At 59.4% G+C, this 23,229-nt stretch overlaps 2 protein-coding genes across 2 annotated transcripts in view; both read right to left on the bottom strand.

The window, feature by feature from the left end:
• WDR49 (WD repeat domain 49) overlaps nt 1-23,229 on the bottom strand; it is a 523,215-nt gene that overhangs the window by 381,732 nt on the left and 118,254 nt on the right.
• LOC139045418 (ral guanine nucleotide dissociation stimulator-like) lies at nt 6,476-10,295 on the bottom strand. Its single transcript, XM_070511438.1, has 4 exons — nt 9,778-10,295; nt 8,645-8,838; nt 7,045-7,238; nt 6,476-6,777 (listed from the first exon to the last, which is right to left on the bottom strand). The coding sequence occupies exons 1-4, from the start codon at nt 9,871-9,873 to the stop codon at nt 6,614-6,616; spliced, it is 648 nt and encodes a 215-aa protein (XP_070367539.1). The 5' UTR covers nt 9,874-10,295; the 3' UTR covers nt 6,476-6,613.

Here is a 23,229-nt window from a genome sequence, read left to right as displayed (position 1 = left end):
GGAGGAGGGAAACGCACGGAGTCCGACAGAAGGAAACTCAGTGGCTACCGGGGACTTGCGGTGGGAGGAAGGGAGACTGACTGCTTCCCAGGGACAGGGTTTCTCTTGGACAAAAATGGGCGGGTACTAGATGCGGATGACGTTGGTGTGACATTGTGAGTCTGCTTCACGCCACTTCAGCGAACAATTGAAAAGAACCCAAGAACTAAACTTTATTGAACTGACGAGATAAAATACAGGGAAAGGTTAAGTAAAGAAAAGCCGAAAACAAAACTTTAAAACCCACGCCATGGCTAGGGGAAGGCGAGGATTCTCTGGAGCTGCAGCTCAGGAGCTGAGGGTAGTGGCTGGGATGCTGCAAGTGCTTGCTGAAGGTCTTGAGCCGGCTGTGGCTCGGAAGATGCCTGTGCGGCTCTGAGCTGGGCTGGGCACGAGAGGGAGAGATGGTGCCGGATCTTCAGGGGCTTCCGCATCTTTCGGTGGAGCTGCAGCTGGAGATGGAAGAAGAGAAAACGCCACCAACATGACTGCCCGCCCAAGTCATTCCAAAGAAAGGGACCCTCTGCCGCCAATCAAGCAGTCTCAGTCCAAGCACCACGCCCCCGAAAGTCTTCCCAGACTCGAGTCCCTGGCAAGAGTGATCTGAGCCCGCCGCCCCTTGCTCCCAGCCGAACCCCAGCCTCTGGACACTCTGCTCCGGGGGGCGCAGCGCCATCCCCTCTGCACACGCCCACGTCACACACCCGAGTCCTCCTCACCCTCAGTCTTGGCCTCAGTGTGCTCAGGGTGCTCCAGCTGGGAAAGAAGAACGCGGGCGCGGTGCTCCAGCTCCGAGCCGGGCATATTGAGACCAATGTAGGCCAAGAGCAGTTCCAGGCTGGGAACATCTGGGGGCTGGATAAAATCCTCAGGGTACCATCGGAGCCAGGCGCCCAGAATGAAGGAGATGGCCCTGAGGACGGACAGGTGGGCAGCAGAGTCAGAGAAGGGTCCTTTCCTTGCACGCTGGCCTCCCGGGCATCCCTGTGCGGGCCTGGGCTCCTGGGCCTCCCGCTCCTGGCTGTCCAGGGGCCAGTCCTACTTGGCGGCCACCTCCAATCTGGCAGTCTTGGCAGAGGTAGGCCAGGGCACCAAGGAGGGGCTAGGAAAACGCCTTTGGAAGGGGGAGCCCTGTGCCGTGGTGGCGTCACCTCTCCTAGGCCTCAGGGAAGCCTGACACACTGCTTGGAGCATCTCTCTGCCCACTGCCCACTGGAACGTCAGCTGCGTGAGGGCAGCGAGCGGTGCAGTCTCCTCTTTGCATTGCCCTCCCTGGCACACAGGAGGTGCTCCCAGAACATCTGACCAGTGAGGGAACAACGGACATTGTCTCCCGCCCATGCTTCCCAGGGCCCTCCTCTTGCCTCCAACTTTCCCTCCTGGGCCTACGTGCTGCCTGATTCGCCAGGTGTCCCATGAGGGTCATGCTCCCCTGCCCCGTATCTCGACCAGCGAGGGGCTTATGTGGCCCCGGAGCACTCCCTGAGCCCCCTGAGCAGGAGCTGAGCACCCGCTGGGGAGGTTCTAGCAGATGAGTGAGCGGGACGCTGCAGGCAACTGCCCTCCAAGTGTGGACGCTGGGCGCCCTCCTAGGGATTCCAAAGCCCACTCACTTTTTGAGTTGGTCTAGGGGTCCGCCGTCCTCATCGCCATAGGCAAGGACACAACCGTATCTAGAAGACACAGGAGGACGTCGCATGCACTGGACTGTGGATCAGGCCTGCGTGAGAAGCCTAGCGGCGCTGTCTGACTCCCAAGGAGAATGGAGCCCTGGAGGGCATGGCTGTCGCCTGCTCTGTGCACGGGATTCTGGTCAGTGCCTAGAAAACTTTCTGCACCTAGTGGGGCCCTCTGTGTGTGCGTGATGAAGGAAGGAGCTCCAACCGGCCCCTCCCTCCTGCTTGAGTGGGTCGGGGGCCTCGGCTCAGCCCAGGGATCGCTGCTCTGGCTTCACCCAGGTCAGAGACCTAGAAGAGCTCTCCCATCTCCTTTTCCAAAGGGAAGACAACAGCTCAGTGAAGGCCACGGGCACGCTGAGGGACGAGGCGGAGGCTTCGCCATAGGCAAGAGGAATATCCTCAATGAGCACAACCACAGCCCCTCCGCTCCAGTCGACCCTCCCAGAGGGTTAGGCTTCTCGAGAAGCCTTTGCAGGCAGCACCTGCTTGAGTGCCTACAATCTCCCCTGGAGGCTGATCCTCTCTTCAGCCCGCCTTGCAAGGAGCAAACCGAGGCTCGGGGAGGTGCCGTGACATCCCCAGCCTCACAGCTAGTAGGTGGCTGAATGCCCACAGTGCTGCGGAGGGGCACGGCACTCACCTTTGAAACAGCAGCTCCAGCACCTGTCGTGTGGTGGCAAAACCTCTATAAGTGCACAGGAAGCTGTGGACGTAGGCGGTGTCGCCCTCCAGGAAGGCGGGCACCAGGTGCTCCACTCGCTTCTGCCGCGTTCCAGCCTGGACGGTCCACACCAGGCGGGACGCTTTGCTCTTCGCTCGGGATGGATTTTCAGCCTGGGGTCAGACAGAGGGGCCGCTTGCCATCAGAGGCCGCACCGCGGGCCCCAGGAGTGCCGGGGACTGGAGGTCGGACCGAATGCCCAAGCCCGCGGTGACTTGTGGCCAGAAGTGGGCATCATTGCCCAGGGCAGGGAAGAATTCTCGGGATTCCAAGTAGGATGTGAGGTGCAGAAGGATTAAACCTCTTGGTCTCCTAGGTCTTTGGTGCTGGCAGAGGAGTGACAGCCCTTCCCTGGATGAAGAGCATCAACCCTGGGGTGGCTGACCAACTGCCCATTCTAGACAGGAGAACACAGAGGCTTTTCGTGGGCTGGGAGGGATGAGGACGGGAGGACAGGCAGGGTGATCAGGGCGGTGCTGTGGAAATGGCAACAGAAGGTGCGGGTTCAGTGAAGGGCTGAGTCACTGGGCTAATGGGTCTCCCTCCTGGAAAGTTGGGCGGCCTGCTGAGGCCCGATGCCCTGACCTCGAGAGGCCACGTGGACGTGTTCCTCTGGACGGCAAAGGCAGAGGACCAGAAAGAACACTGTGAGCCCCATGTCCTTTTGGGCAAAAAGCATGCCTATCCATCAGGATGCTGCGTCCGACTGGGAGAAGGTGGGGAAGGATTGCCAGGCCACATGGACACGTGAGGATGGGAGTTCAAACAGGAAAATCTCTACAGAACGCAAAAGGACTCTTGAACGCCCGTGAGCTGATGGGCTAGAAATGTCTCTGCTCTGCTGCACCTCTGTGGACAGGGCCGTCTCCTCTGGCCAAGACGGGGGCTGGGCCCGCAGGGGAAGGTCGGGGGAAGAGATGGGGATTCAGATTCCTTGGGGAGCAGGGCTCCAGGCAGGAGCCCCGGGGCTGTCTCAGGGCCTTCGAAGACCTGGGGTCCTCAGTGCTGTCTTGGGGCCCTGGGGCTTGGGTCTCCCCAGCACCCGCACTCACCCTGAGCCGGCCCTGGCCTCGCTTGGCAGCGTGGGGCACCTTCCCTTCCTGCAGGGTGGTGGAGTCGAGGGCGTCGTTGCTCAGCTGCTGGCCCATCTCCTGAGTGACGCTCTGGAAAGACAGTGCCCGGCAGCCAGGCGGCAAGCCTCAGAGACCCGACTGGCTGTCTTGGCTGGCTCTCACACCTCTGTGACTCTCTCCACTCTGGACACACATACCCCGCCCCACGGTCCACACAGACCTCCAGCGAGGAGGGAAACACACGGCAGCCTGAGGGCCTGGAATGAGGAGGCAGCTTAGGGGTCCCCTTTCAGTCCCGCCAGCCCTGTCCTGGCTTGGGAACGTGACGGGAAAAGCAGGTTACTGCCAGCCCACCAACCTTCTGCGGCCAAGGGCAGATCCTGCCCACATGTCCCTCTGGCCCCCACACTCACGAGGAGACGGGATGAGGGCTGCCCTGGGAGGGCTCGGGGAGCTGGTCTGGCCTCGATTGGGCTGCTCTAGGCTTCCTCATGTTACCTGAGAGGACCTCCTGCCAAAGGTCCAGCGGTGGGGGGCGTGGGAGCTGAGCCAGCGTCCACAACGTCTCAAAAGGTTCTCCCTCCGGGCTTTCTGGGAACCAGAGCCCTGGTCAGGCGGGAGAAAGCAGGAGAACATGGTTCTCTATCAAGAGTCTCCAGCCAAGTGAGCTGGCTTTGCGCACGTGGCTGCCTAGTTGCGGGGGTTCCAAGTCTGTTGGGGTCTGTTGTCAAGGAAGTGACCTCATTTCCTGCAGTGCCCTTACCTGAGTGCCCCCCTCAGATACCACCCATGCAAACAGTCCTCTGGCCATGGCCTTGCTCACCCCCCTTCTCCATGCGACGTCGTACGCGTACCCAGGAACACCAACACACCCGTCTCACAGGCTCCCTAGAGGGTCTGGGTGCGGCCGAGGTCCCAGCTTTGAGACTGACGCAGAAACAAGTCCTCTTCCTTACCTCTTCTGGATCCTGCATAAGCCGTTGTGTCTCTCAGGGCCTGTCGGCCTCCTGTCTGCACACTGGGGAGGACTGGAGCGTGGACTTGCTAGACATGTCCTCTGGCGTGTGTCCTACCTTAGAGGACAATACCTCTCAAACTGGAGGCGTGTGTCACCTGCAGGCAATGCCTCCCACCTCGTGTTTCTTCCTCGTGCCACTTGCCCTGTGTCTGCTTCTCTTCGGATCCCACCCTAGAGTCCATCCTTGCATCCAAGGTCAATGTGTGTGTGTGTGTGTGTGTGTGTGCCTGCGCGTGTGTGCGTGTGTGTGTGTGTGTTTGTGTGCGTCCGCGTGTTGTGTGCTCAGGTTGTGGAGGCCAAGAAGAAAACAGCTCCCACAAAAGGGAGGGATTGGCAAGAGCTTCTCAAGATCTCATGGTTCCTAGTTTCAGAAGCCAAGCCTCCGCGTGGGGTCCCAGTCTTGCCCTAGAAGGTCAGAACACACACTTACCCACGGGACTCACCCTGTCGAGGGCCATTCCATACCCCTCTAGGGGCCTCAGTTTCCCAATGTTCCAGTGAGAGATTCAATTCAGGACTGCATAGGCCTGAGCTCAGCAGAAAAGTGGCCGCCACTGCCTCCACCGTGGGTGTGATGTGGGCAGGGCTACAATCAAGGGTGCCCCGGACCTGGGCTCCTCCTCAAACAAGAACTGACCAAATGCCCGTGTACACTGCCGAATACTCCCCCTCACCCCCATGCCATCTCCAGATCTGTAGGCACTTCCACCAACACAGCCTTCTCCAGAGGCCCCTGGGAATGCCTGTGTGCAGCCAGAGCCCCAGCCTTGAGGACGCAGAGCTGGCTTCCTCCCTGGCGCCGCCTTCTTCCTCATCTGGGATTCTGGGCAAGGCATTGAAGTGCTGGGGTCTTCTCCTTCTCCCGTCACTGGCCACCTGGGATCAGGACTTCCTGGTCTAGACCGCCTGCTGTAATCCCCTCCTCTTGAGTGTGGACTGACTTGAGCGATTCCACAGAGGACGGCAAAGCGATGCCGTGTCACTACTGAGATTTGGATGTGGTCAGTGGTCCCTGAGAACGCGCAAGGGGATAGGTGTGACTACTCACAGCCCACTCTGGGGCATCAGGTACCAGGAAGGAACAGCCCCAGGCTCCTTCCCGCACCACACCCTCACACACCCACACACCCACACCGCCCTCACACACACACACACACACACACACACACACACACTCACACACACACACAGACACACACCCGCGCCCCCGCACCGGAGCTCAATGAAGAGCTCTGCAAAGCTGGCCACCCCTTGTTCTGGGCAGTTGTTTCTTGGTAGAACGAGGGCATCGTTTCTTATGACTCATCTTTAAGTCATTCTTTTACCAAAGTAACATTAGTTATCTATCTCAAACGTTAAAACTTTGGGGAATATATTTTACTCCACGATACGCTTCTTGTAAACGCCAGTGTTTCATATGCGATGAGAATATTTTTAAAATTTGCCCATTTTGAAAACGTTACCGTGGCCCATCCAGGAAAGCGAAAGATTTGAAAGGGGTCTCCCTGGCCCCAACATTTCCCTCGCTGTTTCCAGCTCTGGTGTCACACCTCCAATGGGTCCCCATCCCCAGGAAGTGAAAAGAGGGAATAGCGGGGCATCCTCTTTGAGACAGAATCTTTGATCTCCGGGGGATTTTTCTTCTTAATGAAAACCGCTATCTCAATTTCAAACATCCGGAGTCGCTCACCTCAGACCAGACCCAGCCAGGCACAGGAGGCCACCTCTGGAAGGCTGGCACTTCCATGCAAACTCCGGAGGAGGGAAACGCACGGAGTCCGACAGAAGGAAACTCAGTGGCTACCGGGGACTTGCGGTGGGAGGAAGGGAGACTGACTGCTTCCCAGGGACAGGGTTTCTCTTGGACAAAAATGGGCGGGTACTAGATGCGGATGACGTTGGTGTGACATTGTGAGTCTGCTTCACGCCACTTCAGCGAACAATTGAAAAGAACCCAAGAACTAAACTTTATTGAACTGACGAGATAAAATACAGGGAAAGGTTAAGTAAAGAAAAGCCGAAAACAAAACTTTAAAACCCACGCCATGGCTAGGGGAAGGCGAGGATTCTCTGGGGCTGCAGCTCAGGAGCTGAGGGTAGTGGCTGGGATGCTGCAAGTGCTTGCTGAAGGTCTTGAGCCGGCTGTGGCTCGGAAGATGCCTGTGCGGCTCTGAGCTGGGCTGGGCACGAGAGGGAGAGATGGTGCCGGATCTTCAGGGGCTTCCGCATCTTTCGGTGGAGCTGCAGCTGGAGATGGAAGAAGAGAAAACGCCACCAACATGACTGCCCGCCCAAGTCATTCCAAAGAAAGGGACCCTCTGCCGCCAATCAAGCAGTCTCAGTCCAAGCACCACGCCCCCGAAAGTCTTCCCAGACTCGAGTCCCTGGCAAGAGTGATCTGAGCCCGCCGCCCCTTGCTCCCAGCCGAACCCCAGCCTCTGGACACTCTGCTCCGGGGGGCGCAGCGCCATCCCCTCTGCACACGCCCACGTCACACACCCGAGTCCTCCTCACCCTCAGTCTTGGCCTCAGTGTGCTCAGGGTGCTCCAGCTGGGAAAGAAGAACGCGGGCGCGGTGCTCCAGCTCCGAGCCGGGCATATTGAGACCAATGTAGGCCAAGAGCAGTTCCAGGCTGGGAACATCTGGGGGCTGGATAAAATCCTCAGGGTACCATCGGAGCCAGGCGCCCAGAATGAAGGAGATGGCCCTGAGGACGGACAGGTGGGCAGCAGAGTCAGAGAAGGGTCCTTTCCTTGCACGCTGGCCTCCCGGGCATCCCTGTGCGGGCCTGGGCTCCTGGGCCTCCCGCTCCTGGCTGTCCAGGGGCCAGTCCTACTTGGCGGCCACCTCCAATCTGGCAGTCTTGGCAGAGGTAGGCCAGGGCACCAAGGAGGGGCTAGGAAAACGCCTTTGGAAGGGGGAGCCCTGTGCCGTGGTGGCGTCACCTCTCCTAGGCCTCAGGGAAGCCTGACACACTGCTTGGAGCATCTCTCTGCCCACTGCCCACTGGAACGTCAGCTGCGTGAGGGCAGCGAGCGGTGCAGTCTCCTCTTTGCATTGCCCTCCCTGGCACACAGGAGGTGCTCCCAGAACATCTGACCAGTGAGGGAACAACGGACATTGTCTCCCGCCCATGCTTCCCAGGGCCCTCCTCTTGCCTCCAACTTTCCCTCCTGGGCCTACGTGCTGCCTGATTCGCCAGGTGTCCCATGAGGGTCATGCTCCCCTGCCCCGTATCTCGACCAGCGAGGGGCTTATGTGGCCCCGGAGCACTCCCTGAGCCCCCTGAGCAGGAGCTGAGCACCCGCTGGGGAGGTTCTAGCAGATGAGTGAGCGGGACGCTGCAGGCAACTGCCCTCCAAGTGTGGACGCTGGGCGCCCTCCTAGGGATTCCAAAGCCCACTCACTTTTTGAGTTGGTCTAGGGGTCCGCCGTCCTCATCGCCATAGGCAAGGACACAACCGTATCTAGAAGACACAGGAGGACGTCGCATGCACTGGACTGTGGATCAGGCCTGCGTGAGAAGCCTAGCGGCGCTGTCTGACTCCCAAGGAGAATGGAGCCCTGGAGGGCATGGCTGTCGCCTGCTCTGTGCACGGGATTCTGGTCAGTGCCTAGAAAACTTTCTGCACCTAGTGGGGCCCTCTGTGTGTGCGTGATGAAGGAAGGAGCTCCAACCGGCCCCTCCCTCCTGCTTGAGTGGGTCGGGGGCCTCGGCTCAGCCCAGGGATCGCTGCTCTGGCTTCACCCAGGTCAGAGACCTAGAAGAGCTCTCCCATCTCCTTTTCCAAAGGGAAGACAACAGCTCAGTGAAGGCCACGGGCACGCTGAGGGACGAGGCGGAGGCTTCGCCATAGGCAAGAGGAATATCCTCAATGAGCACAACCACAGCCCCTCCGCTCCAGTCGACCCTCCCAGAGGGTTAGGCTTCTCGAGAAGCCTTTGCAGGCAGCACCTGCTTGAGTCCCTACAATCTCCCCTGGAGGCTGATCCTCTCTTCAGCCCGCCTTGCAAGGAGCAAACCGAGGCTCGGGGAGGTGCCGTGACATCCCCAGCCTCACAGCTAGTAGGTGGCTGAATGCCCACAGTGCTGCGGAGGGGCACGGCACTCACCTTTGAAACAGCAGCTCCAGCACCTGTCGTGTGGTGGCAAAACCTCTATAAGTGCACAGGAAGCTGTGGACGTAGGCGGTGTCGCCCTCCAGGAAGGCGGGCACCAGGTGCTCCACTCGCTTCTGCCGCGTTCCAGCCTGGACGGTCCACACCAGGCGGGACGCTTTGCTCTTCGCTCGGGATGGATTTTCAGCCTGGGGTCAGACAGAGGGGCCGCTTGCCATCAGAGGCCGCACCGCGGGCCCCAGGAGTGCCGGGGACTGGAGGTCGGACCGAATGCCCAAGCCCGCGGTGACTTGTGGCCAGAAGTGGGCATCATTGCCCAGGGCAGGGAAGAATTCTCGGGATTCCAAGTAGGATGTGAGGTGCAGAAGGATTAAACCTCTTGGTCTCCTAGGTCTTTGGTGCTGGCAGAGGAGTGACAGCCCTTCCCTGGATGAAGAGCATCAACCCTGGGGTGGCTGACCAACTGCCCATTCTAGACAGGAGAACACAGAGGCTTTTCGTGGGCTGGGAGGGATGAGGACGGGAGGACAGGCAGGGTGATCAGGGCGGTGCTGTGGAAATGGCAACAGAAGGTGCGGGTTCAGTGAAGGGCTGAGTCACTGGGCTAATGGGTCTCCCTTCTGGAAAGTTGGGCGGCCTGCTGAGGCCCGATGCCCTGACCTCGAGAGGCCACGTGGACGTGTTCCTCTGGACGGCAAAGGCAGAGGACCAGAAAGAACACTGTGAGCCCCATGTCCTTTTGGGCAAAAAGCATGCCTATCCATCAGGATGCTGCGTCCGACTGGGAGAAGGTGGGGAAGGATTGCCAGGCCACATGGACACGTGAGGATGGGAGTTCAAACAGGAAAATCTCTACAGAACGCAAAAGGACTCTTGAACGCCCGTGAGCTGATGGGCTAGAAATGTCTCTGCTCTGCTGCACCTCTGTGGACAGGGCCGTCTCCTCTGGCCAAGACGGGGGCTGGGCCCGCAGGGGAAGGTCGGGGGAAGAGATGGGGATTCAGATTCCTTGGGGAGCAGGGCTCCAGGCAGGAGCCCCGGGGCTGTCTCAGGGCCTTCGAAGACCTGGGGTCCTCAGTGCTGTCTTGGGGCCCTGGGGCTTGGGTCTCCCCAGCACCCGCACTCACCCTGAGCCGGCCCTGGCCTCGCTTGGCAGCGTGGGGCACCTTCCCTTCCTGCAGGGTGGTGGAGTCGAGGGCGTCGTTGCTCAGCTGCTGGCCCATCTCCTGAGTGACGCTCTGGAAAGACAGTGCCCGGCAGCCAGGCGGCAAGCCTCAGAGACCCGACTGGCTGTCTTGGCTGGCTCTCACACCTCTGTGACTCTCTCCACTCTGGACACACATACCCCGCCCCACGGTCCACACAGACCTCCAGCGAGGAGGGAAACACACGGCAGCCTGAGGGCCTGGAATGAGGAGGCAGCTTAGGGGTCCCCTTTCAGTCCCGCCAGCCCTGTCCTGGCTTGGGAACGTGACGGGAAAAGCAGGTTACTGCCAGCCCACCAACCTTCTGCGGCCAAGGGCAGATCCTGCCCACATGTCCCTCTGGCCCCCACACTCACGAGGAGACGGGATGAGGGCTGCCCTGGGAGGGCTCGGGGAGCTGGTCTGGCCTCGATTGGGCTGCTCTAGGCTTCCTCATGTTACCTGAGAGGACCTCCTGCCAAAGGTCCAGCGGTGGGGGGCGTGGGAGCTGAGCCAGCGTCCACAACGTCTCAAAAGGTTCTCCCTCCGGGCTTTCTGGGAACCAGAGCCCTGGTCAGGCGGGAGAAAGCAGGAGAACATGGTTCTCTATCAAGAGTCTCCAGCCAAGTGAGCTGGCTTTGCGCACGTGGCTGCCTAGTTGCGGGGGTTCCAAGTCTGTTGGGGTCTGTTGTCAAGGAAGTGACCTCATTTCCTGCAGTGCCCTTACCTGAGTGCCCCCCTCAGATACCACCCATGCAAACAGTCCTCTGGCCATGGCCTTGCTCACCCCCCTTCTCCATGCGACGTCGTACGCGTACCCAGGAACACCAACACACCCGTCTCACAGGCTCCCTAGAGGGTCTGGGTGCGGCCGAGGTCCCAGCTTTGAGACTGACGCAGAAACAAGTCCTCTTCCTTACCTCTTCTGGATCCTGCATAAGCCGTTGTGTCTCTCAGGGCCTGTCGGCCTCCTGTCTGCACACTGGGGAGGACTGGAGCGTGGACTTGCTAGACATGTCCTCTGGCGTGTGTCCTACCTTAGACGACAATACCTCTCAAACTGGAGGCGTGTGTCACTTGCAGGCAATGCCTCCCACCTCGTGTTTCTTCCTCTTGCCACTTGCCCTGTGTCTGCTTCTCTTCGGATCCCACCCTAGAGTCCATCCTTGCATCCAAGGTCAATGTGTGTGTGTGTGTGTGTGTGTGCATGCGCGTGTGTGCGTGTGTGTGTGTGTGTTTGTGTGCGTCCGCGTGTTGTGTGTTCAGGTTGTGGAGGCCAAGAAGAAAACAGCTCCCACAAAAGGGAGGGATTGGCAAGAGCTTCTCAAGATCTCATGGTTCCTAGTTTCAGAAGCCAAGCCTCCGCGTGGGGTCCCAGTCTTGCCCTAGAAGGTCAGAACACACACTTACCCACGGGACTCACCCTGTCGAGGGCCATTCCATACCCCTCTAGGGGCCTCAGTTTCCCAATGTTCCAGTGAGAGATTCAATTCAGGACTGCATAGGCCTGAGCTCAGCAGAAAAGTGGCCGCCACTGCCTCCACCGTGGGTGTGATGTGGGCAGGGCTACAATCAAGGGTGCCCCGGACCTGGGCTCCTCCTCAAACAAGAACTGACCAAATGCCCGTGTACACTGCCGAATACTCCCCCTCACCCCCATGCCATCTCCAGATCTGTAGGCACTTCCACCAACACAGCCTTCTCCAGAGGCCCCTGGGAATGCCTGTGTGCAGCCAGAGCCCCAGCCTTGAGGACGCAGAGCTGGCTTCCTCCCTGGCGCCGCCTTCTTCCTCATCTGGGATTCTGGGCAAGGCATTGAAGTGCTGGGGTCTTCTCCTTCTCCCGTCACTGGCCACCTGGGATCAGGACTTCCTGGTCTAGACCGCCTGCTGTAATCCCCTCCTCTTGAGTGTGGACTGACTTGAGCGATTCCACAGAGGACGGCAAAGCGATGCCGTGTCACTACTGAGATTTGGATGTGGTCAGTGGTCCCTGAGAACGCGCAAGGGGATAGGTGTGACTACTCACAGCCCACTCTGGGGCATCAGGTACCAGGAAGGAACAGCCCCAGGCTCCTTCCCGCACCACACCCTCACACACCCACACACCCACACCGCCCTCACACACACACACACACACTCACACACACACACTCACACACACACACGACCCCGCACCGGAGCTCAATGAAGAGCTCTGCAAAGCTGGCCACCCCTTGTTCTGGGCAGTTGTTTCTTGGTAGAACGAGGGCATCGTTTCTTATGACTCATCTTTAAGTCATTCTTTTACCAAAGTAACATTAGTTATCTATCTCAAACGTTAAAACTTTGGGGAATATATTTTACTCCACGATACGCTTCTTGTAAACGCCAGTGTTTCATACGCGATGAGAATATTTTTAAAATTTGCCCATTTTGAAAACGTTACCGTGGCCCATCCAGGAAAGCGAAAGATTTGAAAGGGGTCTCCCTGGCCCCGACATTTCCCTCGCTGTTTCCAGCTCTGGTGTCACACCTCCAATGGGTCCCCATCCCCAGGAAGTGAAAAGAGGGAATAGCGGGGCATCCTCTTTGAGACAGAATCTTTGATCTCCGGGGGATTTTTCTTCTTAATGAAAACCGCTATCTCAATTTCAAACATCCGGAGTCGCTCACCTCAGACCAGACCCAGCCAGGCACAGGAGGCCACCTCTGAAAGGCTGGCACTTCCATGCAAACTCCGGAGGAGGGAAACGCACGGAGTCCGACAGAAGGAAACTCAGTGGCTACCGGGGACTTGCGGTGGGAGGAAGGGAGACTGACTGCTTCCCAGGGACAGGGTTTCTCTTGGACAAAAATGGGCGGGTACTAGATGCGGATGACGTTGGTGTGACATTGTGAGTCTGCTTCACGCCACTTCAGCGAACAATTGAAAAGAACCCAAGAACTAAACTTTATTGAACTGACGAGATAAAATACAGGGAAAGGTTAAGTAAAGAAAAGCCGAAAACAAAACTTTAAAACCCACGCCATGGCTAGGGGAAGGCGAGGATTCTCTGGGGCTGCAGCTCAGGAGCTGAGGGTAGTGGCTGGGATGCTGCAAGTGCTTGCTGAAGGTCTTGAGCCGGCTGTGGCTAGGAAGATGCCTGTGCGGCTCTGAGCTGGGCTGGGCACGAGAGGGAGAGATGGTGCCGGATCTTCAGGGGCTTCCGCATCTTTCGGTGGAGCTGCAGCTGGAGATGGAAGAAGAGAAAACGCCACCAACATGACTGCCCGCCCAAGTCATTCCAAAGAAAGGGACCCTCTGCCGCCAATCAAGCAGTCTCAGTCCAAGCACCACGCCCCCGAAAGTCTTCCCAGACTCGAGTCCCTGGCAAGAGTGATCTGAGCCCGCCGCCCCTTGCTCCCAGCCGAACCCCAGCCTCTGGACACTCTGCTCCGGGGGGCGCAGCGCCATCCCCTCTGCACACGCCCACGTCACACACCCGAGTCCTCCTCACCCTCAGTCTTGGCCTCAGTGTGCTCAGGGTGCTCCAGCTGGGAAAGAAGAACGCGGGCGCGGTGCTCCAGCTCCGAGCCGGGCATATTGAGACCAATGTAGGCCAAGAGCAGTTCCAGGCTGGGAACATCTGGGGGCTGGATAAAATCCTCAGGGTACCATCGGAGCCAGGCGCCCAGAATGAAGGAGATGGCCCTGAGGACGGACAGGTGGGCAGCAGAGTCAGAGAAGGGTCCTTTCCTTGCACGCTGGCCTCCCGGGCATCCCTGTGCGGGCCTGGGCTCCTGGGCCTCCCGCTCCTGGCTGTCCAGGGGCCAGTCCTACTTGGCGGCCACCTCCAATCTGGCAGTCTTGGCAGAGGTAGGCCAGGGCACCAAGGAGGGGCTAGGAAAACGCCTTTGGAAGGGGGAGCCCTGTGCCGTGGTGGCGTCACCTCTCCTAGGCCTCAGGGAAGCCTGACACACTGCTTGGAGCATCTCTCTGCCCACTGCCCACTGGAACGTCAGCTGCGTGAGGGCAGCGAGCGGTGCAGTCTCCTCTTTGCATTGCCCTCCCTGGCACACAGGAGGTGCTCCCAGAACATCTGACCAGTGAGGGAACAACGGACATTGTCTCCCGCCCATGCTTCCCAGGGCCCTCCTCTTGCCTCCAACTTTCCCTCCTGGGCCTACGTGCTGCCTGATTCGCCAGGTGTCCCATGAGGGTCATGCTCCCCTGCCCCGTATCTCGACCAGGGAGGGGCTTATGTGGCCCCGGAGCACTCCCTGAGCCCCCTGAGCAGGAGCTGAGCACCCGCTGGGGAGGTTCTAGCAGATGAGTGAGCGGGACGCTGCAGGCAACTGCCCTCCAAGTGTGGACGCTGGGCGCCCTCCTAGGGATTCCAAAGCCCACTCACTTTTTGAGTTGGTCTAGGGGTCCGCCGTCCTCATCGCCATAGGCAAGGACACAACCGTATCTAGAAGACACAGGAGGACGTCGCATGCACTGGACTGTGGATCAGGCCTGCGTGAGAAGCCTAGCGGCGCTGTCTGACTCCCAAGGAGAATGGAGCCCTGGAGGGCATGGCTGTCGCCTGCTCTGTGCACGGGATTCTGGTCAGTGCCTAGAAAACTTTCTGCACCTAGTGGGGCCCTCTGTGTGTGCGTGATGAAGGAAGGAGCTCCAACCGGCCCCTCCCTCCTGCTTGAGTGGGTCGGGGGCCTCGGCTCAGCCCAGGGATCGCTGCTCTGGCTTCACCCAGGTCAGAGACCTAGAAGAGCTCTCCCATCTCCTTTTCCAAAGGGAAGACAACAGCTCAGTGAAGGCCACGGGCACGCTGAGGGACGAGGCGGAGGCTTCGCCATAGGCAAGAGGAATATCCTCAATGAGCACAACCACAGCCCCTCCGCTCCAGTCGACCCTCCCAGAGGGTTAGGCTTCTCGAGAAGCCTTTGCAGGCAGCACCTGCTTGAGTGCCTACAATCTCCCCTGGAGGCTGATCCTCTCTTCAGCCCGCCTTGCAAGGAGCAAACCGAGGCTCGGGGAGGTGCCGTGACATCCCCAGCCTCACAGCTAGTAGGTGGCTGAATGCCCACAGTGCTGCGGAGGGGCACGGCACTCACCTTTGAAACAGCAGCTCCAGCACCTGTCGTGTGGTGGCAAAACCTCTATAAGTGCACAGGAAGCTGTGGACGTAGGCGGTGTCGCCCTCCAGGAAGGCGGGCACCAGGTGCTCCACTCGCTTCTGCCGCGTTCCAGCCTGGACGGTCCACACCAGGCGGGACGCTTTGCTCTTCGCTCGGGATGGATTTTCAGCCTGGGGTCAGACAGAGGGGCCGCTTGCCATCAGAGGCCGCACCGCGGGCCCCAGGAGTGCCGGGGACTGGAGGTCGGACCGAATGCCCAAGCCCGCGGTGACTTGTGGCCAGAAGTGGGCATCATTGCCCAGGGCAGGGAAGAATTCTCGGGATTCCAAGTAGGATGTGAGGTGCAGAAGGATTAAACCTCTTGGTCTCCTAGGTCTTTGGTGCTGGCAGAGGAGTGACAGCCCTTCCCTGGATGAAGAGCATCAACCCTGGGGTGGCTGACCAACTGCCCATTCTAGACAGGAGAACACAGAGGCTTTTCGTGGGCTGGGAGGGATGAGGACGGGAGGACAGGCAGGGTGATCAGGGCGGTGCTGTGGAAATGGCAACAGAAGGTGCGGGTTCAGTGAAGGGCTGAGTCACTGGGCTAATGGGTCTCCCTCCTGGAAAGTTGGGCGGCCTGCTGAGGCCCGATGCCCTGACCTCGAGAGGCCACGTGGACGTGTTCCTCTGGACGGCAAAGGCAGAGGACCAGAAAGAACACTGTGAGCCCCATGTCCTTTTGGGCAAAAAGCATGCCTATCCATCAGGATGCTGCGTCCGACTGGGAGAAGGTGGGGAAGGATTGCCAGGCCACATGGACACGTGAGGATGGGAGTTCAAACAGGAAAATCTCTACAGAACGCAAAAGGACTCTTGAACGCCCGTGAGCTGATGGGCTAGAAATGTCTCTGCTCTGCTGCACCTCTGTGGACAGGGCCGTCTCCTCTGGCCAAGACGGGGGCTGGGCCCGCAGGGGAAGGTCGGGGGAAGAGATGGGGATTCAGATTCCTTGGGGAGCAGGGCTCCAGGCAGGAGCCCCGGGGCTGTCTCAGGGCCTTCGAAGACCTGGGGTCCTCAGTGCTGTCTTGGGGCCCTGGGGCTTGGGTCTCCCCAGCACCCGCACTCACCCTGAGCCGGCCCTGGCCTCGCTTGGCAGCGTGGGGCACCTTCCCTTCCTGCAGGGTGGTGGAGTCGAGGGCGTCGTTGCTCAGCTGCTGGCCCATCTCCTGAGTGACGCTCTGGAAAGACAGTGCCCGGCAGCCAGGCGGCAAGCCTCAGAGACCCGACTGGCTGTCTTGGCTGGCTCTCACACCTCTGTGACTCTCTCCACTCTGGACACACATACCCCGCCCCACGGTCCACACAGACCTCCAGCGAGGAGGGAAACACACGGCAGCCTGAGGGCCTGGAATGAGGAGGCAGCTTAGGGGTCCCCTTTCAGTCCCGCCAGCCCTGTCCTGGCTTGGGAACGTGACGGGAAAAGCAGGTTACTGCCAGCCCACCAACCTTCTGCGGCCAAGGGCAGATCCTGCCCACATGTCCCTCTGGCCCCCACACTCACGAGGAGACGGGATGAGGGCTGCCCTGGGAGGGCTCGGGGAGCTGGTCTGGCCTCGATTGGGCTGCTCTAGGCTTCCTCATGTTACCTGAGAGGACCTCCTGCCAAAGGTCCAGCGGTGGGGGGCGTGGGAGCTGAGCCAGCGTCCACAACGTCTCAAAAGGTTCTCCCTCCGGGCTTTCTGGGAACCAGAGCCCTGGTCAGGCGGGAGAAAGCAGGAGAACATGGTTCTCTATCAAGAGTCTCCAGCCAAGTGAGCTGGCTTTGCGCACGTGGCTGCCTAGTTGCGGGGGTTCCAAGTCTGTTGGGGTCTGTTGTCAAGGAAGTGACCTCATTTCCTGCAGTGCCCTTACCTGAGTGCCCCCCTCAGATACCACCCATGCAAACAGTCCTCTGGCCATGGCCTTGCTCACCCCCCTTCTCCATGCGACGTCGTACGCGTACCCAGGAACACCAACACACCCGTCTCACAGGCTCCCTAGAGGGTCTGGGTGCGGCCGAGGTCCCAGCTTTGAGACTGACGCAGAAACAAGTCCTCTTCCTTACCTCTTCTGGATCCTGCATAAGCCGTTGTGTCTCTCAGGGCCTGTCGGCCTCCTGTCTGCACACTGGGGAGGACTGGAGCGTGGACTTGCTAGACATGTCCTCTGGCGTGTGTCCTACCTTAGAGGACAATACCTCTCAGACTGGAGGCGTGTGTCACTTGCAGGCAATGCCTCCCACCTCGTGTTTCTTCCTCTTGCCACTTGCCCTGTGTCTGCTTCTCTTCGGATCCCACCCTAGAGTCCATCCTTGCATCCAAGGTCAATGTGTGTGTGTGTGTGTGTGTGTGTGTGTGTGTGTGCATGCGCGTGTGTGCGTGTGTGTGTGTGTTTGTGTGCGTCCGCGTGTTGTGTGTTCAGGTTGTGGAGGCCAAGAAGAAAACAGCTCCCACAAAAGGGAGGGATTGGCAAGAGCTTCTCAAGATCTCATGGTTCCTAGTTTCAGAAGCCAAGCCTCCGCGTGGGGTCCCAGTCTTGCCCTAGAAGGTCAGAACACACACTTACCCACGGGACTCACCCTGTCGAGGGCCATTCCATACCCCTCTAGGGGCCTCAGTTTCCCAATGTTCCAGTGAGAGATTCAATTCAGGACTGCATAGGCCTGAGCTCAGCAGAAAAGTGGCCGCCACTGCCTCCACCGTGGGTGTGATGTGGGCAGGGCTACAATCAAGGGTGCCCCGGACCTGGGCTCCTCCTCAAACAAGAACTGACCAAATGCCCGTGTACACTGCCGAATACTCCCCCTCACCCCCATGCCATCTCCAGATCTGTAGGCACTTCCACCAACACAGCCTTCTCCAGAGGCCCCTGGGAATGCCTGTGTGCAGCCAGAGCCCCAGCCTTGAGGACGCAGAGCTGGCTTCCTCCCTGGCGCCGCCTTCTTCCTCATCTGGGATTCTGGGCAAGGCATTGAAGTGCTGGGGTCTTCTCCTTCTCCCGTCACTGGCCACCTGGGATCAGGACTTCCTGGTCTAGACCGCCTGCTGTAATCCCCTCCTCTTGAGTGTGGACTGACTTGAGCGATTCCACAGAGGACGGCAAAGCGATGCCGTGTCACTACTGAGATTTGGATGTGGTCAGTGGTCCCTGAGAACGCGCAAGGGGATAGGTGTGACTACTCACAGCCCACTCTGGGGCATCAGGTACCAGGAAGGAACAGCCCCAGGCTCCTTCCCGCACCACACCCTCACACACCCACACACCCACACCGCCCTCACACACACACACACACACTCACACACACACTCACACACACACACGACCCCGCACCGGAGCTCAATGAAGAGCTCTGCAAAGCTGGCCACCCCTTGTTCTGGGCAGTTGTTTCTTGGTAGAACGAGGGCATCGTTTCTTATGACTCATCTTTAAGTCATTCTTTTACCAAAGTAACATTAGTTATCTATCTCAAACGTTAAAACTTTGGGGAATATATTTTACTCCACGATACGCTTCTTGTAAACGCCAGTGTTTCATACGCGATGAGAATATTTTTAAAATTTGCCCATTTTGAAAACGTTACCGTGGCCCATCCAGGAAAGCGAAAGATTTGAAAGGGGTCTCCCTGGCCCCGACATTTCCCTCGCTGTTTCCAGCTCTGGTGTCACACCTCCAATGGGTCCCCATCCCCAGGAAGTGAAAAGAGGGAATAGCGGGGCATCCTCTTTGAGACAGAATCTTTGATCTCCGGGGGATTTTTCTTCTTAATGAAAACCGCTATCTCAATTTCAAACATCCGGAGTCGCTCACCTCAGACCAGACCCAGCCAGGCACAGGAGGCCACCTCTGAAAGGCTGGCACTTCCATGCAAACTCCGGAGGAGGGAAACGCACGGAGTCCGACAGAAGGAAACTCAGTGGCTACCGGGGACTTGCGGTGGGAGGAAGGGAGACTGACTGCTTCCCAGGGACAGGGTTTCTCTTGGACAAAAATGGGCGGGTACTAGATGCGGATGACGTTGGTGTGACATTGTGAGTCTGCTTCACGCCACTTCAGCGAACAATTGAAAAGAACCCAAGAACTAAACTTTATTGAACTGACGAGATAAAATACAGGGAAAGGTTAAGTAAAGAAAAGCCGAAAACAAAACTTTAAAACCCACGCCATGGCTAGGGGAAGGCGAGGATTCTCTGGGGCTGCAGCTCAGGAGCTGAGGGTAGTGGCTGGGATGCTGCAAGTGCTTGCTGAAGGTCTTGAGCCGGCTGTGGCTAGGAAGATGCCTGTGCGGCTCTGAGCTGGGCTGGGCACGAGAGGGAGAGATGGTGCCGGATCTTCAGGGGCTTCCGCATCTTTCGGTGGAGCTGCAGCTGGAGATGGAAGAAGAGAAAACGCCACCAACATGACTGCCCGCCCAAGTCATTCCAAAGAAAGGGACCCTCTGCCGCCAATCAAGCAGTCTCAGTCCAAGCACCACGCCCCCGAAAGTCTTCCCAGACTCGAGTCCCTGGCAAGAGTGATCTGAGCCCGCCGCCCCTTGCTCCCAGCCGAACCCCAGCCTCTGGACACTCTGCTCCGGGGGGCGCAGCGCCATCCCCTCTGCACACGCCCACGTCACACACCCGAGTCCTCCTCACCCTCAGTCTTGGCCTCAGTGTGCTCAGGGTGCTCCAGCTGGGAAAGAAGAACGCGGGCGCGGTGCTCCAGCTCCGAGCCGGGCATATTGAGACCAATGTAGGCCAAGAGCAGTTCCAGGCTGGGAACATCTGGGGGCTGGATAAAATCCTCAGGGTACCATCGGAGCCAGGCGCCCAGAATGAAGGAGATGGCCCTGAGGACGGACAGGTGGGCAGCAGAGTCAGAGAAGGGTCCTTTCCTTGCACGCTGGCCTCCCGGGCATCCCTGTGCGGGCCTGGGCTCCTGGGCCTCCCGCTCCTGGCTGTCCAGGGGCCAGTCCTACTTGGCGGCCACCTCCAATCTGGCAGTCTTGGCAGAGGTAGGCCAGGGCACCAAGGAGGGGCTAGGAAAACGCCTTTGGAAGGGGGAGCCCTGTGCCGTGGTGGCGTCACCTCTCCTAGGCCTCAGGGAAGCCTGACACACTGCTTGGAGCATCTCTCTGCCCACTGCCCACTGGAACGTCAGCTGCGTGAGGGCAGCGAGCGGTGCAGTCTCCTCTTTGCATTGCCCTCCCTGGCACACAGGAGGTGCTCCCAGAACATCTGACCAGTGAGGGAACAACGGACATTGTCTCCCGCCCATGCTTCCCAGGGCCCTCCTCTTGCCTCCAACTTTCCCTCCTGGGCCTACGTGCTGCCTGATTCGCCAGGTGTCCCATGAGGGTCATGCTCCCCTGCCCCGTATCTCGACCAGGGAGGGGCTTATGTGGCCCCGGAGCACTCCCTGAGCCCCCTGAGCAGGAGCTGAGCACCCGCTGGGGAGGTTCTAGCAGATGAGTGAGCGGGACGCTGCAGGCAACTGCCCTCCAAGTGTGGACGCTGGGCGCCCTCCTAGGGATTCCAAAGCCCACTCACTTTTTGAGTTGGTCTAGGGGTCCGCCGTCCTCATCGCCATAGGCAAGGACACAACCGTATCTAGAAGACACAGGAGGACGTCGCATGCACTGGACTGTGGATCAGGCCTGCGTGAGAAGCCTAGCGGCGCTGTCTGACTCCCAAGGAGAATGGAGCCCTGGAGGGCATGGCTGTCGCCTGCTCTGTGCACGGGATTCTGGTCAGTGCCTAGAAAACTTTCTGCACCTAGTGGGGCCCTCTGTGTGTGCGTGATGAAGGAAGGAGCTCCAACCGGCCCCTCCCTCCTGCTTGAGTGGGTCGGGGGCCTCGGCTCAGCCCAGGGATCGCTGCTCTGGCTTCACCCAGGTCAGAGACCTAGAAGAGCTCTCCCATCTCCTTTTCCAAAGGGAAGACAACAGCTCAGTGAAGGCCACGGGCACGCTGAGGGACGAGGCGGAGGCTTCGCCATAGGCAAGAGGAATATCCTCAATGAGCACAACCACAGCCCCTCCGCTCCAGTCGACCCTCCCAGAGGGTTAGGCTTCTCGAGAAGCCTTTGCAGGCAGCACCTGCTTGAGTCCCTACAATCTCCCCTGGAGGCTGATCCTCTCTTCAGCCCGCCTTGCAAGGAGCAAACCGAGGCTCGGGGAGGTGCCGTGACATCCCCAGCCTCACAGCTAGTAGGTGGCTGAATGCCCACAGTGCTGCGGAGGGGCACGGCACTCACCTTTGAAACAGCAGCTCCAGCACCTGTCGTGTGGTGGCAAAACCTCTATAAGTGCACAGGAAGCTGTGGACGTAGGCGGTGTCGCCCTCCAGGAAGGCGGGCACCAGGTGCTCCACTCGCTTCTGCCGCGTTCCAGCCTGGACGGTCCACACCAGGCGGGACGCTTTGCTCTTCGCTCGGGATGGATTTTCAGCCTGGGGTCAGACAGAGGGGCCGCTTGCCATCAGAGGCCGCACCGCGGGCCCCAGGAGTGCCGGGGACTGGAGGTCGGACCGAATGCCCAAGCCCGCGGTGACTTGTGGCCAGAAGTGGGCATCATTGCCCAGGGCAGGGAAGAATTCTCGGGATTCCAAGTAGGATGTGAGGTGCAGAAGGATTAAACCTCTTGGTCTCCTAGGTCTTTGGTGCTGGCAGAGGAGTGACAGCCCTTCCCTGGATGAAGAGCATCAACCCTGGGGTGGCTGACCAACTGCCCATTCTAGACAGGAGAACACAGAGGCTTTTCGTGGGCTGGGAGGGATGAGGACGGGAGGACAGGCAGGGTGATCAGGGCGGTGCTGTGGAAATGGCAACAGAAGGTGCGGGTTCAGTGAAGGGCTGAGTCACTGGGCTAATGGGTCTCCCTCCTGGAAAGTTGGGCGGCCTGCTGAGGCCCGATGCCCTGACCTCGAGAGGCCACGTGGACGTGTTCCTCTGGACGGCAAAGGCAGAGGACCAGAAAGAACACTGTGAGCCCCATGTCCTTTTGGGCAAAAAGCATGCCTATCCATCAGGATGCTGCGTCCGACTGGGAGAAGGTGGGGAAGGATTGCCAGGCCACATGGACACGTGAGGATGGGAGTTCAAACAGGAAAATCTCTACAGAACGCAAAAGGACTCTTGAACGCCCGTGAGCTGATGGGCTAGAAATGTCTCTGCTCTGCTGCACCTCTGTGGACAGGGCCGTCTCCTCTGGCCAAGACGGGGGCTGGGCCCGCAGGGGAAGGTCGGGGGAAGAGATGGGGATTCAGATTCCTTGGGGAGCAGGGCTCCAGGCAGGAGCCCCGGGGCTGTCTCAGGGCCTTCGAAGACCTGGGGTCCTCAGTGCTGTCTTGGGGCCCTGGGGCTTGGGTCTCCCCAGCACCCGCACTCACCCTGAGCCGGCCCTGGCCTCGCTTGGCAGCGTGGGGCACCTTCCCTTCCTGCAGGGTGGTGGAGTCGAGGGCGTCGTTGCTCAGCTGCTGGCCCATCTCCTGAGTGACGCTCTGGAAAGACAGTGCCCGGCAGCCAGGCGGCAAGCCTCAGAGACCCGACTGGCTGTCTTGGCTGGCTCTCACACCTCTGTGACTCTCTCCACTCTGGACACACATACCCCGCCCCACGGTCCACACAGACCTCCAGCGAGGAGGGAAACACACGGCAGCCTGAGGGCCTGGAATGAGGAGGCAGCTTAGGGGTCCCCTTTCAGTCCCGCCAGCCCTGTCCTGGCTTGGGAACGTGACGGGAAAAGCAGGTTACTGCCAGCCCACCAACCTTCTGCGGCCAAGGGCAGATCCTGCCCACATGTCCCTCTGGCCCCCACACTCACGAGGAGACGGGATGAGGGCTGCCCTGGGAGGGCTCGGGGAGCTGGTCTGGCCTCGATTGGGCTGCTCTAGGCTTCCTCATGTTACCTGAGAGGACCTCCTGCCAAAGGTCCAGCGGTGGGGGGCGTGGGAGCTGAGCCAGCGTCCACAACGTCTCAAAAGGTTCTCCCTCCGGGCTTTCTGGGAACCAGAGCCCTGGTCAGGCGGGAGAAAGCAGGAGAACATGGTTCTCTATCAAGAGTCTCCAGCCAAGTGAGCTGGCTTTGCGCACGTGGCTGCCTAGTTGCGGGGGTTCCAAGTCTGTTGGGGTCTGTTGTCAAGGAAGTGACCTCATTTCCTGCAGTGCCCTTACCTGAGTGCCCCCCTCAGATACCACCCATGCAAACAGTCCTCTGGCCATGGCCTTGCTCACCCCCCTTCTCCATGCGACGTCGTACGCGTACCCAGGAACACCAACACACCCGTCTCACAGGCTC

Source organism: Equus asinus, chromosome 5, assembly GCF_041296235.1.
Source record: "Equus asinus isolate D_3611 breed Donkey chromosome 5, EquAss-T2T_v2, whole genome shotgun sequence".
Taxonomy (NCBI): Eukaryota; Metazoa; Chordata; class Mammalia; order Perissodactyla; family Equidae; genus Equus; species Equus asinus.
Note: the sequence above shows the minus strand (reverse complement) of the source record. Positions and strands in the feature narration are given on the sequence as shown.